The 17,687-nt window shown below is 32.7% G+C and overlaps 1 protein-coding gene across 2 annotated transcripts in view; it reads right to left on the bottom strand.

Annotated features, from left to right (window-relative positions):
- Positions 1–3,162: 3,162 nt before the first annotated feature.
- Positions 3,163–17,687, bottom strand: part of SMSr (Sphingomyelin synthase related) — a 67,367-nt gene continuing 52,842 nt past the window's right edge. For both annotated transcript variants that reach the window (XM_035374988.2, XM_035374989.2), the window contains one exon: positions 3,163–6,741. In XM_035374988.2, the coding sequence (XP_035230879.1) occupies positions 6,419–6,741 (323 nt within the window). In that variant the 3' untranslated portion in view covers positions 3,163–6,418. The remainder of the gene's footprint in view (positions 6,742–17,687) is intronic.

The following is a 17,687-nucleotide window of genomic DNA, read 5'->3' as shown; positions in this document are numbered from 1 at the left end:
CCAGGAAATATTAATAAGCATTGTGGAAGGCCTTCCCACATTGCCCCGAACAATGCATTTAAGCAGATGGAGGACATTATTTTCAAATTTCACTGATGTCTTTATAATTCATTTAATGCTTATGTTTCAATCAACTTATATTTATAAGCATTCACCATTTTTTTGTTGCTATTAAAGTGGGTAGATAGACTGTACAGCTCCCAGTATATTGTATCACATTTACCTATAATTAAAAATTATAATAATAATAAATGAATTTTTATTATTATTATAATTTTTAATTATAGGTAAATTCTGTTTTTAATTCATTTATTATTAATTTGATTAATTATATTATATTTATTTATTTATCATTACATAATTTTCATCTGGGATTTTAGTGCAACCTACAACCAAATAATAGTAGCAAAGCTAAAGAGCTTGGATAGCATAATTTTAGCCTGATTATTATATTATGCCATAATTTATGTTTTTCATTTGCTTTATAACCACAAATTCATAAATTAAGTTATCTGCTAAAAATGCTGAAGCAGATACATCCCAATCTCTTACAATACAAACATTTTCAGTTTTGAGAGAAATTCTTCCACTTACTTTGGCATTATGCATTTTATATAAGGAAAACTTTCTTGCAATTTAAAAAATACCTTAACAGCCTTAATTTATGCCAACTACCCCCCCTCCAACAGCAGATAAGTAACACAATTATAGCAAAAGCCTGTAAAATCAAAATGGTGGGAAAATATAACATTGAACCATGAATTCTGAAACCAGCAAATTTCATTCTTTTCTTTAAATAAATATTTTTTTCATTGTTTCATTCTTCAGTAGTTAATATGCAGTCAGTTCACAAAGTAAGATAACAAGATCTCTCATAGGAGTAATAATCCTACTATTATTCAAATTTCTTACATGGAAAGTAACAAAAGATCCCAGTATTTGAATGCTATCGGCAGACCGTGCAGGTGAAACATGAGTGGTAAGGGAGTTGTGCAAATTATAATTTGAACAAATGATGATGTATGAAGTGAGATAAAGTTTCTCCATCTAAAGCAAACATCATACCCAAGAATTCATCAACTGTTTTTCAGATACACAACGTTAATGTCATATTATTTAAAAAAGTTTGGTTTTGCAGCACTGAACTTGATAAAGGCAAGACACTGTAAGATAACAAAAATCTGATCAGCTTCGGATTACAAATGTGTCACTTATGGTAGATAAATACATTTACCTTGGATGACAATGTTTGCACTCTTGAAGTTCGGATTCAAGATGATTATTATATTCAACATCACTACATTGTTGAGGAACTCATCATCTCAATAAATAGTGTGCAGAAGGAAGGAAAGAATTCTGTTTCTGCACTGTACTGATACAGGAAATGAGATATGGATGCATCATGCAGAATTTGAGACAAAACAAGCATCAATACCACAGAACCTACCCATTATAATTTTTTCTTCCAAAAACTCAAAATAGCTCTTCTTTAAAAAGAAAACGTTATGGTATTTGAGACCAGCAGAGTGTGTTCCTGGTTGATTTTCTTATATATTATGATACATCAGGATGCTTGCACAATATAATTTCCAGAAAACAGCCAAAATTTTTCTTAAACATTATTGTGTTGTTGTACAATAATGCATGCTTGTTTACAGCCCTCATTATGTGCAATTTGTTACCGTACTATCATTGAAAGACATGAATAATCTGTATAACAACCCAGACTTGGTACTAATGATTCTTCAGACCTATGAAGAAACACCAAGGTGGAATGTGATTCACAATTGATATGGCATTCAGCAATCCATCATGATATGAATATGGCATATATGGATTTGATACTGATTTCTTTTAAGACAGCACTTAAAAAACTGCCTATGGAGTAAAGTTTGTCTCTCAGAGGGTTTTTTTACCTTACTTTTTAAACAATCTTCATACTACAGTACAAAGTCCGCAATCCGTAATCGACAAAGTCCCGACGGGATTAGGGGTTTTTCCGGATTATAGATAATCAATTTAAATCTGGTAAGATGGCATGCAGAAATTATACAATTAAAAATATGAAACCGTAATTTATGAAATAAAGAGCAATTATGATCTAAAGGATATCAAAATTTACAAAAAAAAAAAAAAAAAAAAAAAAAAAAAAAAGCAGCTTAATATTTATTTGCTTACTTTATTAAACATTTCTTTCAATGTAAGTTGTTTAAGTTGCTTTGTTTTTTTTTTTCTCTTTAATACCATAAACAGACATAATTTCTTGTTTAGTTACAAAGTTTCACTGTTCAAGTCCTGTAATTGCTGTGTCAAGAATACCGACTAACTTGTCAATCGAAATTTTTTCGTTTTCAACAACCGCTCTGTCACTTTCTTCACTATCGAAAGTGCGCATGCATAAACACATTATGAGCATGCGTAAGTTTGTGGCTTTGAGGTCCGGATCATAGATCATTCCAGATAATGGACGTCCGGATTACGGACTTTGTACTGTACCAACTATTATCTCTGGCATGCTTAATAAAGGATGCAATGTCTGAACTGCCAATATATAAAAGACAGATATTAAAATTACAGGTTAGGTGAAGGACGGTAACTTATGTAATACTTCCCCAACATAATGTATAGCAATGAAATATTACCCTCATCCAATAAATTCTGCTCTGGTATTTTCAAAAGTAAAACAAGCAAGCAGTAGTCATCAAACAGAAACCGCATTAAAAAAACAAAAAAACAATGAACTAAAACCTGCTGCTTATCAGATGGTCCCACCATAGTTAATCGTACACACTGTAAGAAAAAAAATTAAAATTTAATTAATTACGTTTAAATAACATAGGTATGTATATGTATTGTGAGAGTAGTTCCCATGGTTCCCTTTCAATTTTTTTTCCAAGTTTTTAATGGCTGCGGCTCAATTATTTTGGATAACAAAGTGTTATAGTAATTGTAAAAGTCAAAACAACTGATACATTTCAGATTAAAATATTCTGAAGTTTCGGCATTAGTAAATTTTAGCAAACATAAAAATTTTCTTCTATTTATATAAATAGAATTAACTAAATGCCTCTGTCTATATTTAACAATTTGAACCTTAATTTAAGATTCTTACTAACGATAATCCAGAGGTTAAATTTGAAAATGAGTATTTAGTCTTTAACATAAATTTTTATAAAATTACTGCTATGAAAATTTTATTCATTCAAAAATAGTTATAAAAAGTCAGATAAACACAGCTCTGCTTTGATAGAAATGGGGGGGGGGGAAATCAAGGACTTAGCATTTAGAAGATATAATTTAATGAAATTGAGCAATTAATGGTGCTTTAAATAAATTATACTCATTACTTTATATTACAAGGGGTAACAATAAAACATTAATCTCACGTAAAATATACACATTCGGAATACATTAAATTGAGTTTATAAAGTTAGCTGCTTACTTTCTGAAATCATAATGGTATAGAAATAACAATAAATCAATACATTTTATAATAATTATTGCACAAAATCTTCCATTTTGAAATAAACATAAAATTACAAAATACACTAATAATATTGCACACTTTTTAAATAGCAGATTTTAGTGCTCCTATAAAATTCAATAAACTGGAATGTAACTTTCATATTTATTCTGCAAATGACAATACATAGTAAACAAATTTATAATTCCAAAACTGTAAAATATTTTTACATATAATACTTTACAGTTTTGGCATCAATCAGTTTTGCAATTCATAACTTTGTTATACCATCTATTTAAAAACTGAAACACAAGTTCACAATTTTTAAGGAAAATATTTATAAAACTTCAAGTTAAACATGGAACACTGAGCTATGATTAATTGCTTTTGTGTGCAAAATTGTGCAGTTAGGCTTGTGAGAGCTTTAGATTATATTTTCAATTTCAAAATAGTCTAATATTTCAAAAGAGCATGAATGAAACAATGACAGAAAGGTATCACACACACACAAAAAAAAAAAAAAAAAAAACACCTCATATATATATATATATATAATTTTTCAAAATCAAGTAACATCATTTAAAAAGTAAGCTTCACAATGATAATAATGATAAAATATCATATTGAGGAGCAAATGATAGGATCAGTTGTGAATATTATTTTTCAGTGCCTTTTTTACAATTAGGAATTCACAGAAACTGTAAAAATGAATTCACATGTAAAAAACATTTATCATTTCAGCTTTTGAATATTTCTGTTAAGATGAAGTTCAGAAAAAATATTAAAGCAGATGCAAATATTTTTTTAAAATGCTTACTTGAATACATTATTAATTTTGCCGATTATTTAATTTTTTCTTATCATGGATACTAATCTAAAAAAACAATCTAAACAAAGCTAATTTATATGCAATACTGTAGATATAGCTCTTATATACTTTTCTTTGTTATTAATAATAAGCTGCTCATAAAACATGCGTAATCTCTGTTTGTATTATTACAAAATCTTGCACAGTTATAACTCTGAAAATTATTTTAACTATTCACCAAATACACTTACAATAAGTTTCAAACAATAACTATAGTAAGAAAATTCTTGGTTTTGTCATAATAAGGAATAAATTTGGCACTTCTATAAGTAGATCAATACTTAATGTAATTTTGTAAGAGAGAGCATATATAAATTATACCCAATTTACGCTATGAAAATGGTAATCATTTTAAAGTAAATTTCATTAAATTTACTATAAATCTGAAACAAAACCAGAAAAAATTTTAAAAACAATTTAGCATCTCCAACAACAAGTATCTCCCCCGCCCATGCATCTGAAAACTAGCATTTTTGAGTAATAACAGCATCACAGTATATTTTTTAAATTCAAACAGTATATCACAAAATATGCAGATGCTAAAAAAATTACTGTTACATTCCTTTAAAATTTGGCTTATAAAATATCTTTCAATTTACTTTTTATATTTACAACACTACTCCATAATTACATAACTAATTATAATTCACAACACAATAATATTTAAAAATATAATTTTAACAAAATAATAATTTTAGAGGTAAAATATTTGTAATAATTATTTATAAAATACTGATATAATATGCTGCTAATATTTTACAATAAATGCTAACAATGCTACAGAAATGCAACATTCTGATTACACTTCATAATTAAAATAACTGACTAATGTGAAACTTATCTTAGTAAACTTTTTTCACAAATCCTTCACAATGAAAATACAGAATTAATTTCTTAAATAAATATATAAAATTTTGCTTTATTTTCAACATTCTAGTGTTTTTCTTTATTTATTATTCATACATAACATTATTTTAGAATTACTATAATGATTAAATTAAATTCTGCTTTAAAAAGAAACCCTTTCATTGCTTAGCAAAATATTGTTTCATAAACAACATTTTAAAATTGGCGCAATCTGTATTGAAGGAGAGGTTTATATTTAAAGTAAAATATTAAATATGAAGCTAATTACACTAACTTTTAATTACTATATTCCAGAAATGTACCACTGAAAGCTGTTAAAGATTTCTTTTATCAGATCATTAAAAAATATATTTTAAAGAGGCATCATCTTAAGCATTTGATATCAAAATTTACAACATAAATATCAGTTAAAATATCTCTAAAATAAGCATGTGAAATATCATCTTTATGTTTAAGTGTTATGCAAGAAAATATAAATATAGAAATGGAATGTATATAACTATTTACTGAAACTTCTTACTTCATAATATATATCATTTGCAAAGTTCAAGTCGCTTTTTAATTTGCACAATTTATAAAACATTCAACATACTAAAATCCAATAATTTAATAAAAGTCATTTTCGACATTCAAGAAGTCTCTAACAAAATAGAACATAAAACACATATTTTGCTAAGATGCATGGATTTTTAAACACTTCAAATGTTTTAAAGTTACACAATTTTCTTTTATAAACTCTGTAAATTAAAAAAACAAACAAACAAACATTTGAATAAATCCATATAATTACTGAAAATTCTGTTACTACAGATTTTAATTTTTGGAAGAAATATTTTATTATACCAGAATTCAAGTAAAATACAATCAATAAGGCTTAATATTTACAAATTGAAACATGTACTATAATAATATTCTTACACAAAATAACAAGAGTATCACATATCAGCTTCTTTTTAAAGAGAAATCGAATACATAAATTAAAATGTTTTCAAAAATATATTACGACTGACAGCAAAATAAATTATCATAACTCATCTTCACTATAAATATAATTCTTTAATTCAACAATGTGAAAGCATAACATTTACTTATTTTCAGCAGTTAAATATATTACAGCAAATAAAATAATACTTAAATAAATGATGCATTATAAAGGGTTTGAATGCATCAATAAGAAATAAATATCTGCAACAAAATTTGCAAACAATAAAAATCACATATCAAACAAATAATTGAGAAATAATATGTTGCAATTTTTCTGGAATGCGCATGGGCCACTCATACTCATTTGGCACAGGTCCATCAACACCTGACTCAAAAAAGTAAAAAAGAGGAAACCAAATTCTAGTTCTCCTCCTATCGTCACGGACAAAGGCTCTATTGTTTGCAAGTGCATGATAGTATAAGAAAAGGCGAGTAGAAATATAAAATGCAATGAATATATCTATAGAATAATGCTCATGACCAGCTAAAATGAAAAATATACCAAAGATGTTCAACACCCATGTAAAAGTGTGTAAATAATACATGCTCCTTGGAGTGTCTAGAAATATAAGAGAAAGATATTAAATATGATTAGTTCAGTTTGACTAAAAAAAATTCTCATGAATAAAAATCCAATACATTAAAATAGCCAAAATCTTAAAACTTTAATTATAAACCTGTGATGTAATTGGTACAAAACCTAACTATAAAACACTGATATGCAGAAACCTTAACACAAAAACATTAAAATTTATCTTTCTATTTTTCTTCAAATTGATACTCTATCAGAAACATTACAACATTGAAGACAAATCCTTCACAGATAATTCTGCTTGAAAACTTCTAATATAAATATAACATTTTAGACATAAATTTTGTTGTAACATTTAATTTAGTTTTTATTTAAATAATCGATATTTGGAGAAAATAATAATTTCAAGTACATCAATAATTATGTTTCTTAATATTCTTCCCCTCATTTATTTTAATATGTCTACACACTTAGAAATAACAGCTTAAAAATGAAATAGTGGATTAAATAGAGTTTAATTTTTTTTTTCATGTAACCAATCCATGAATCTACATTCAGAAATAACAGTTAACCATATACTAAAAAAAAATTGTAAAAAATATTTTCAATTAAGTTTAGGCAACACCGAGTTAATTTTGCAGTTAGCAAAATGTTAAGAATTTGAGATAAAAATATTAAAGGAAATTTTTATTCTTAAAAAGAGAGCTGCTAATCTTTTTAAGGAGAAGATTTCAGACAAAAACAAAGTGAACATTCAATACTGATAATTCTATAAACGGATGCTGAAAAAGAAATTAGATAATTAGACAGTTCGACCAAGGCTCAACAAATATTTACTGCACGAATAAAATAATTTTTACACATTTATCATCCTGAATTTTATAATGGTATTTTTATATACTAACAATTAATTTTTGGCTTAAAACATATATAAAGTCTCAGGTTTTAATGAAAGTTTTCCACCACCACAAATATCATCTTCACAAACAGTATGCGTTGGCATGTTTAATCATATTTTGCCAAGCGATTTTTGACATTTGAAAGAAGGAGACTTGTTTTAGAACACTGTGTAGTGAAATTTGTAAAACAAGTTTGCTACCATTAGGTACAAGGTGCCTGAAATGTAACTACCATGCTACCAGATTAGTGGTTATCATAAATTAAGGAAAAATCACAAAAATCACAATTACTGAAAAAGTTACACGTAGAATTTTATAAAACTTACCCACAATATACAACACATAATAAGGTATCAAATAACATAAAAATAAATTACCAGACAATTATGGTAGTATAAAAATTAGCACATGTATAAAATGAACAAATTGGAGGTGTCAGTTTGCTATAGGAAAAGTAACTTCAATAGGGAATATGGTCGCCTCTGGAAGAAATACAGCATATACAGTGATGCGTGATGCTTTCAATTATGCGGTCTATCAGATGAAAAAGCCATTCCTCTTGCAAAGCTGTTGCAAGTGCGGCAAGGGTCTTAGGGGGCAGACTGAGAGCAGCTAGACGTCTCTCTAAATCATCCCAAACCATCTCGATAGGATTCAAGTCCGGGGATCGAGCTGGCCACTCCATGCACATAATTGTTTCCTGTTGAAGATAATCATCTATGATGGGAGCCCTGTCTGGTCTTGAGTTATCGTCCTGAAACAGGAGAGCATCACCTATTGCCCCGGCACATGGGCGCACATAAGCATCAAAGATGTCATCTCTATAAACCAGAGCATTCACAGTTTCTGTTGGAAAGACATGGAGGTATGTGCATCCACCCAAAAAGATGCCACCCCAAACACAGACACTACCTCTTCTGTATGCATCTCTTTAATGAATGTTTGACGGATGATAACGGGTTCCAGGTTCTCTCCATATCAAATAATGCCTACTATCGCTTTCTAGACTAAATCTGGACTCATCCGTAAAGAGAACAGCCCTCCACTGATCAAGCGTCCAGTGGACATGTTGTCGCTATCACAGTGAAATATGTGGGCTTGCTCTCAAACATGGACTTTTATTCTCCTTGCAGATGACGTATTCAGAGTGCAGCGCCACTAATTTGCATATTGCAGTTTTACTCAGCTACTCTTACTTGGCAACATATTAAAATTTTACACGGTTTGGCTAATTTTTGAGGGGGTTATCGCTATTTTTGTGATTTTTCCTTAATATATGATACCAGTGTATTTCCAGTTCTCTTGAAAAAAGTCAGCTACAGAATGTCACCAAACCATGTGTACAGCTTTAGGTACTATTGTTGTATCATACAACACTGTAAGGATTTAATACCAAAAGTTCAGAACAAGGACTATGACATTCAAGAAGCAGAGTGCTCTGGCTGGCCTACTGATGTTGATGAGGCCCACCTGTGAGAACGTGCGGAAGATTAGTATGCAATCACTTGAGAACTTGCTATGGAGCTATATGTTAGTGCCAATGCCATTAGTCATGCTATGCATCGCATAAACTTGATGTACAAGTTCAATCACTGGGTGCTGCATGAGCTGACTCAAGCAAATAAAAGCAGATATGTTTGGGCCTACACTAATCTGCTCGAATATCAATGCATGGACAAAATTCTGTACTGGATAGTCACTGTGATGAAAAGTGGATTTATTTCAACAACACATACCAAAAGAACTTACCTATGTCCAGTGAGGCTATCGGCAGGGTCACAAAACGTAATTTGATTAACAAAAGGATCCTGCTTTGTATCTGGTGGGTTTGCCATAGTATTATTCACAAAGAGTATCACAATAAAGGTAAAAACCTCAACAGTAATGTATACAGTGGAATGCTAGTCCATGTTTATGCTACTATCACGTAAAAACATCAAAGTGAATTCCAACGCAAAAAGGAAATGTTTCATCAAGATAATGCAAGACCACATGTGTCTGCATACACCAGCTGGACTCTGTGTGGATTCGAATAGGATCTTTTGCCATATAGCCCTGACACTGCTCCTTTGGACTTCTATCTTTTTTTCACACCTGCAGCTGTATCTTGCTGGTGCTGTCTTCCATTCTGCATAGGACGTCCAAAATGAGGTTAATGTATTTTTGGAAGTTTCTGGGCAATACCAAAATGTTAGCAGAAAATCATAGACTTGGGTGGTGATTACTACCTGCACTAAAGGTACTGCTTTCATGTTTTTTCCCTCCTAACTTTATTAAGAACGCTTTTTTTTGGGGGGGGGCAGAAAACTTTTGTTACAACCAGATATTTAGAAAAACATGTCTGTGTATACAGCTTGTAAAATAAGCTACTGGTTAAATGCTTTTCTGAATTTGATATCAGAGGTCATGCTCTTCCGTGTATTTTTAGAACTTATATCAGCACTGCGCAGGGATCAGCACTAAATCCCAAACCCTTTTCATTATTATGGCTGGTACGGAGTAAGTGGCTTTCCCTTGCCAAATGGGCATATCTGGTGAAGATGTGGTGATTTAGGATTATGACCTATATCTAAATAAATTGGAAGATTTCCTCAATGCTACCTTGGAGACAATGTAGCTTTTTACAAATGAGCATAAACTGAGTTTTAATACTACTAAAACTCTGACCTGCCTCTTCACAATTAACAATTGTTTGTTCAATTATCAGCCAATGATTTATCAAAAGGGCAACTGCTTGAATCTACCAAGACCCCTATTTACTTGGAGTTTACTCTGGGTACTGAAATGAACTGTAGTGAACATATTAATAGACTTAAAAACGTAGAAATAGGCTACAGCTCTTAAAATACACATCTAGCAAGGACTAGGGAGCAGATGCTAATTAATAAAACTCACAGGATTATCTAAACCACGCTAATTCAACCAGTCCTTGAGTATGGCTAGCAGATTTATCAGGTTGCTGCACATAGTAATTTGAAAAAAATTAAGAGTAAATTCAATTAAGCCAGATTTAGTCAGAATTATCATTGGTAACAGAAATTGTTCTCCCAATGATATTGTCCTTCTTGAGGCTGATCTTCAGCCATTATATTTGACAAGAAAAGCAAGCTTCGCAAAGTACATTGCCAAGGTTAAGAGTTTTGGGTCCTATAATAGAACATAAAACTTTTTATAGAACTGGAAAAATAACCAGAGGTTAAAAGAGAACAGCCCTATTGGTTTAATGCAGAAGCAGGGTTTGGTGGACACTGATGCTAAACCATGTCTTCTTTTTAATCTATTGATACCTACTACATCTCTTGGTAATGTAACCTTTAATGAAGACTTGAAAACTAATTTTACCAAACAGAATGAACACCTATAGGTGCTGTGCCAGCTGGCTTTTGATGTTATTAATAATATCCCTTCTCATGCCTGGTCATCTACACTGATGGAAGCAAATCTGACTCTGGAAGAACGGGCAGTAGTATTTTTATGAAAACAAGTAAAGAGGAGTTTAGATATTGTCTTAGAAACCTGGACTACAGCTCAGTCTTGTTCTCAATTAACTGCTATTACAGAAGCTTTGAGTCTTGCTTTGGACTCTGATGTACCTGATGTATGAATATTGACACATAGCAGAAGTGCAATCCAATATCTGGATTGACCATGCATCCTGGATAAGTTGGGGCAGGATATGGTTTCCAGATTGATAATTTTGGCCCAAACTAGCCTTGTGTGCTTGCAGTGGATTCATGCCCATGCGAGTGTTTATGGAAATGAAATTGCTAATCTGCTTACTAGAGAGGGTAGTGAATGCCTCACTGCCCTTCCAACCAAATTATGAGCTGAGGCGCATTCCCTGTTTTTGACTAATCTTAATAATACTTAGAGGATTATACCAGACCATGCATGGTACACCACAAAGTACCCTGGAAATTGTTACTGCAGTGCTCTTGCCCCAGATCTGCTCAGATGGCTTTATCTGAGCTTAGGACTAGAAACATTAAGAGATCTTCAATGGAAATGATATGATATATGCATATTGGACTTGGTTTAGGGGCTTAATTTTAAATCCCAGTCCAGGTTTCCATCAACTTTTGACAAACACCTATATATCGCACATGCTATTCCAAGCTAGTATTTCATGTTTATTTTTAGGATTCTTAGATTATGATATTAAGTAACACAGCAACATCAATTGCCTAGTGGTTAAAGGTGCTGAATACTGGGAGTCTGACCCAAGTTCAACTCTAGGTGAATGGGTTTTTCCAGGAAATTGAGTGAATATGAGTGAGTTCTCTTAGAACGTTGTTCACAAAGGCATCCCTCCCTTCAGGCAGGTAGGCTTCATGGTCTTTGCCACATTCAAAATAATCTAACCAAACTTAAGTAATAAAACTGCATGATAATATTAACACATTTTTATCATTTGAAAACTTTGAAATTTGTTATGCATACCATTCATAACAAAATTTTAAATATAGTATTAATTTATAATTTTACATTAATCACATAGTTGCAAATCACAAGAGAACATCACTGAATGACATTATGAGGAAAAAAAATAAACCTCAAATTATTCTAATTTATTTATTACCAACCCTTCAAGTTCAAGGCATGCTGAAAGTGATGGTTGAAATCCCAAATTTTAAAATTACCTAGCTCCACCAATTTTGGCTGTATTACAGTCAAGCTTTCCATATTTTATTTTTTTACAATGAGTTCAAACTTTAACAAAATTACACACAGAAACAAGGAAATAAATAATACAAACTGTTAGATTCTGCAATTTTTAAAAGACTGATTTTTTTTTTTAATTTAAAAATTTCAGGCATGAATATACACGACATTTAAAACACTTCTTTAACTGAAAGTATATCTTTAAGACAAAGAGTTGCAAAAATAAAATTAAAAAAAAAAAAAAAAAAAACTGCATAAGGACTTTTGAGGTCAAGATATACATCCAGTGTGACGGAAAGAATTCACGGATAAACATTAGAAGGCTGTACAACACACCATAACAGACATTTTTGCATGGAAAAGTATAAGTCCAAGTGATGTGTTGGGGCACAAACAAAAGAAATAAAACATAACAGGACATATAAATTGTTTACTTACAGCAATGTTGACAAGGACTTTCTTACAGCAATGTTTAAAATAATTGCTCAAAATAGCACCCACCAACAATAATACATGTCTAGCAGCATCAGTGGAATGACTGGCAAATAGTTTCAAAGATGCTAGTTAATTCTCACATATGTGCAGCCATAACAGATATTCAAACAACAAGGCTCTCAATACAGTCAACAGGGATTTTCACAAGGGTCTTTCATAAATAATGGCCCTGTCAGAAATAACTGAGGCTTGATAAATCAGGTGATTTTGGTGACCAATTGACTGATCCATCACAGTTGATTCCCTTCCCCCATCCCCCAAAAAAAGAGTGGCATCAAGGTACTTGCACATGTCAATGCTGAAATAGGCAGGCACCCTATCAAATTGACCACAATCAATTATGACATTCGGTCCTGATCCCTCATGGATGTAGGTTCTCGTTACAAGCGAGTCCCCCGAAGCTGTTTTGCCATCAGGCAACGATGATAACCGTATGGATGATAGTGTCCCTGCGGATGATATTATGACTAATACTAGCGATGGAGTCACCAACTTAACTGCTCAGGATGATGCGATCAATCAGAATTTTATGCGTTCCCAGATAGTGGATTTGGAGGCCCAAATTGACCACATTAAATCGGCTGTTAAAGCTTACCACCAAAGAAGAGTTGTGACAGATGTGGATATTATGACTGAACCTATAGCCAAGTTAATACAGCAACTCAGGAAGGAAGCCGATGATTTGAGAGGTAAGTACGGTTTAACTATTTCGGCAGGCATGGCTAAGTTAAATATTGCCTCTTGTAGTAATAGCACTAAATCTTAAACGTAAATCTGTTAATGAAATTATATCTGATTTAAATGTTAATGATGGATTTCAAGTACCTCGTAAAACAAGTAAACAAATTAGAATGGAAAAAATGAAAAATGTACTAGAAGTAAAAAATAAATTTTCTGCCTTAAGTGAAAATTATAATTCCTCTAATACTGCTGGAACTTCCCCTCAGAACGTGGTAATTCAGCAAGTTAACAGTTCCCCCCCAAGGTACTGAATGTTCTGCCCATAATGGTCAACCCAGGAGAGCTCTCTTTTGGCAAATTCTTAAAGAAATTTCCACTAAGAATGCAAGCAAAATTTTTAGGGAAGATAAATGGGTAATTTTTAAAAGTTTTTCCCCAAACTCCTGAGGATCATCGAACACTTACTGCACTATTTAAGGAAGAAAATGTCGAGCACTGTATTATTAATGAAAAGTATAAGAGACCTGTTAAAGTAGTCATCAGGAGCTTACCATATAATGCCAATACTCAGGAAATAGCTCAGGCAGTCACTGAAAAAAAAAAATTGTTGTACAAAAGGTAGTGCAGCTAACTAGATGCAGGACTGGAGTGCCCATGCCCTTATTCTTGCTGACACTCATGCAGACTGAGAATATTAAAGATATATATAAGCTGAAGGGGCTTATGCTATTCTCCGTGGAAGTTGAAAAATACATCTAAAGAAATCAGGTACCTCAGTGCCATAACTGCCAAAAATGGCATCACTCCTCGGAGAATTGTTTCTTTAAACCTAGATGTGTCAAATGTGCTGAGAAACACAGAACTGTTGAATGTCCAATAAAAGGTCACACAGACAATCCCAAGTCTGCGAACTGCCTAGGCCAACATCCATCATCGTATCGTGGTTGCCCGAAATTTCCTAAGTACAAACCTGCAATCACCAAGAAAAACCATGTGAAACCTGGTCTTAGTTTTTCTCAGGCTTTGAATCCAACAAATAGACCTAATAGTGCAGCTAGTGAGGACACAAGTCCAGAAAATGGCCCCATTGCTGAATTGCCACAGGCTGAAAATAGAAATGTAAATAGTAATAATAATAACATGTTTAATTCTAGTAATAAGAGCACTAGTGGCTCAGATATGTTTGAATTCATAAGATATATGAAAGAAATTCATAGTGTATTTGGACAGGCTAATATAGGAAAAATTATTCAAATTTTTAAAAAAATATGTTCCTAAACTTAAAACCCATACTGATAACATTGACAGATTGTTTGTGTACTTTGAAATGCTCAATGAAATTAATGGCTAGTTTGCAAAATTGTGAAAATTTAAGCATTGTTACATGGAACGCAAATGGCTTATCCCAGAGATATAATGAACTCAGGAATTTTATACAGGAGTACAGTCCCAACGTAGTCTTCCTAAAAGAAGTTAAACTTGACCCACACCAAAATTTCAGAGTAAGCAATTATGATTCTTACAGGAAAGACAGAGCAAATGTGAACAATAGAATCTATGGTGGACTTATGATTTTAGTCAAGCACTCCATCTCTGACTACGAAAATACAATTCCACAGCTTTTGGCCGCGGAGGCATTAGCTATCATGATCATTCCACACACTCAACGACCAATCACTTTAGTCTCCACCTATCTTCCCGCCCACTGCGCCAAAAAGGAAGTCTTTGCTGATTTAGAGGCAATTTCCAAACTCAACACAAAAATTATTTTAGGTGGAGATTTCAATGCACACCATGTTAATTGGAACTGCAGTACTAATGCTGGATATGGCTACATCATAGATAGATTTGCCTCTAAGGCCAACTTTCAGATTGCAGCTTTGCCCTCCCTAACATGCTATAGCTCTGATAGTGCAAGTACTATTGATTTCTTCATTATGAAAAATATCAATGCTCCACACAAGATCGATAGCCTTACTGAATTATCATCAGACCATAATCCGGTATTAATGGAAGTTACTATCAGTAGTTATAGTACACCATACAAAAGAGCCCTTATTACTAACTGGGCGAACTACGCCAAAGCTCTGAACAACATACAGTACACTTTATCCACAGCCCAAAGTGAGGATCAGTTAGATGGTCTGGTTGATGAATTTACCAATACCCTTAAAAGTGCTCTATTTGATCATAGCAAAGAGGTTCCTGTCTGCAAACGCTCAGGAAATCCTGAAATTAAGACATTGATCGAAAGGCGTAAAACAGCACGGAAAGAATGGCAACGCTCACGTTGTCCTGATGACAAAAAGTTACTAAATCAGCTCAATCAGAAAGTCAGGTCCCTTACTAATTCACATGCATAACGAGACTGGTCTAATTATTTGGATTCTCTCTCCACTGATGATCATTCAATCTGGAAAGCAGTGTCCAAATATAAAAGATGCTACACAAATATTCCGCCCCTTAATGGCCACAACGGAATCGTTTACACCGAAACTGAAAAAGCTGAGTCACTAGCTGATAACTATGCATCTCAGTTTTGCACTCACAACATTGCTAACTCAGACACAGAACACAGTTAGCTTCACGAACAATCAATATTTTTCAAAAACAAACGCAGACAACATTCGTCTAGCCAAACCTTAGGAGGTTATTAGATATATTGAAAAAAAAAAAGTTAGAAAAAACCCTGGACGAATCAATAAGTCCCTGGACGGATCAATAAGTCTTCTCTTGACATTGAGCAAAATTGCGGAAGCAGTCATCTATGATAGAATATTGGAGCATATTAACAAAAAGAGCATACTTATACCTCAACAGCATGGTTTTCGACAAAAGCAGGCCACAACCCATGTATAGAAAAACGGAATACATCGCAGAAGGTCTGAATAAGAAAGAGAGTACTGGTGTACTTTTCCTCGATATATCGAAAGCTTTTGATAGAGTCTGGCTAGACAGGTTAATCTACAAACTCATAAACTTGGGTTTCCCAAGATACATCATTAACATCACTAAATCTTATCTCTATGAGAGACACTTTGTCGTTCGCTACAAAAACACACATTCTACTGAGAGGCACATCTATGCTGGCGTCCTGCAAGGGTCCCTGGTTGGCCCGATTTATTTCTCACTCTATGCGAACGACATACCACAGACACCCTACACTACACTTGCCATGTACGGCGATGATACAGCAATTCTAGCAAAAAACGCATCTTTAGACCAAGTTACACTCGCACTACAAATACAAATACATGCACTGGAGGCCTGTCTCCAAAAATGGAAAATACTGATTAACGAGAAATCTGAAGCCATACTCTTCACTAGGAAGAGGACAGTTACCCAAAAAATTACTATGTATGGCACTGATATCCCATGGGCCAAGACTGTTAAATACCTTGGTATAATGTTAGATAAAAGATTAACATGGAACCCCCACATTACAGAATTAATTTCCAAATTCCGAGCTGCTAAATCAAAACTCTTCCCCTTAATTTCTCAGAATTCAGTTTTGTCTATAGATAAGTTGTTACTCCTGTATAAAGTCATGTTACGTTCCATAATAATTTACGCCTGTCCGGTATGGGGCTTTGCCAGCCAAACGCATATTAAAAAATTGCAAGTTCTACAAAATGTAACTTTACGGCAAATTACTAGATGCCGCTGGTTTATCAGAAACGGTGAAATCGATGAGGAGTTCAAAATCCCTCAGCTTAAATGGTATATGTCTGAAATTACCAAAAATTCTTCAGGAAAATTAGCAGTGTGGAAAACCCAAGTATTCCTCTAATGAATTATGATATTAATGACAGAAATAACAACAGGATATCTGGTGTGCTACTTTGTGCCTTGAGCTAAATTTTAATCTTAATTATCCTGTAATTAGTTTAATTTTCACTTCTTGTCTGAATTATTTTTAACTTTAATACTGTTATTAAATAAATTCCTTGGATGTTGTGCTTTTACTTTAGAAATAAATATTTAGATAAATTTCTAATACTTTAAGCCCCTCCCTGCTTTTTCGGCTCATCCTATTCCAAATTACGTATGGCTCTGAAAATCCTCCCTTAGTTCCCCCCCCACCATTGCCAGCCAATAGTTATTACTGCACCATGCCTTTCTCTCCTCCAATAGCTTTAGCTCCTACAGTCACCTGACAGTCCCACCTTCGCTACACCATGAGCTGCAGTTACTTCAGTTCAGCATCGGACAGGGCAAGAGGAACTACACTTCGAG

This window comes from Stegodyphus dumicola, chromosome 1 (genome assembly GCF_044657685.1).
Source record: "Stegodyphus dumicola isolate Sdum_Otavi_A_Nest chromosome 1, ASM4465768v1".
Classification (NCBI taxonomy): Eukaryota; Metazoa; Arthropoda; class Arachnida; order Araneae; family Eresidae; genus Stegodyphus; species Stegodyphus dumicola.
The sequence above is the reverse complement of the archived record's forward strand: the minus strand, read 5'-3'. Positions and strand labels throughout refer to the sequence as shown.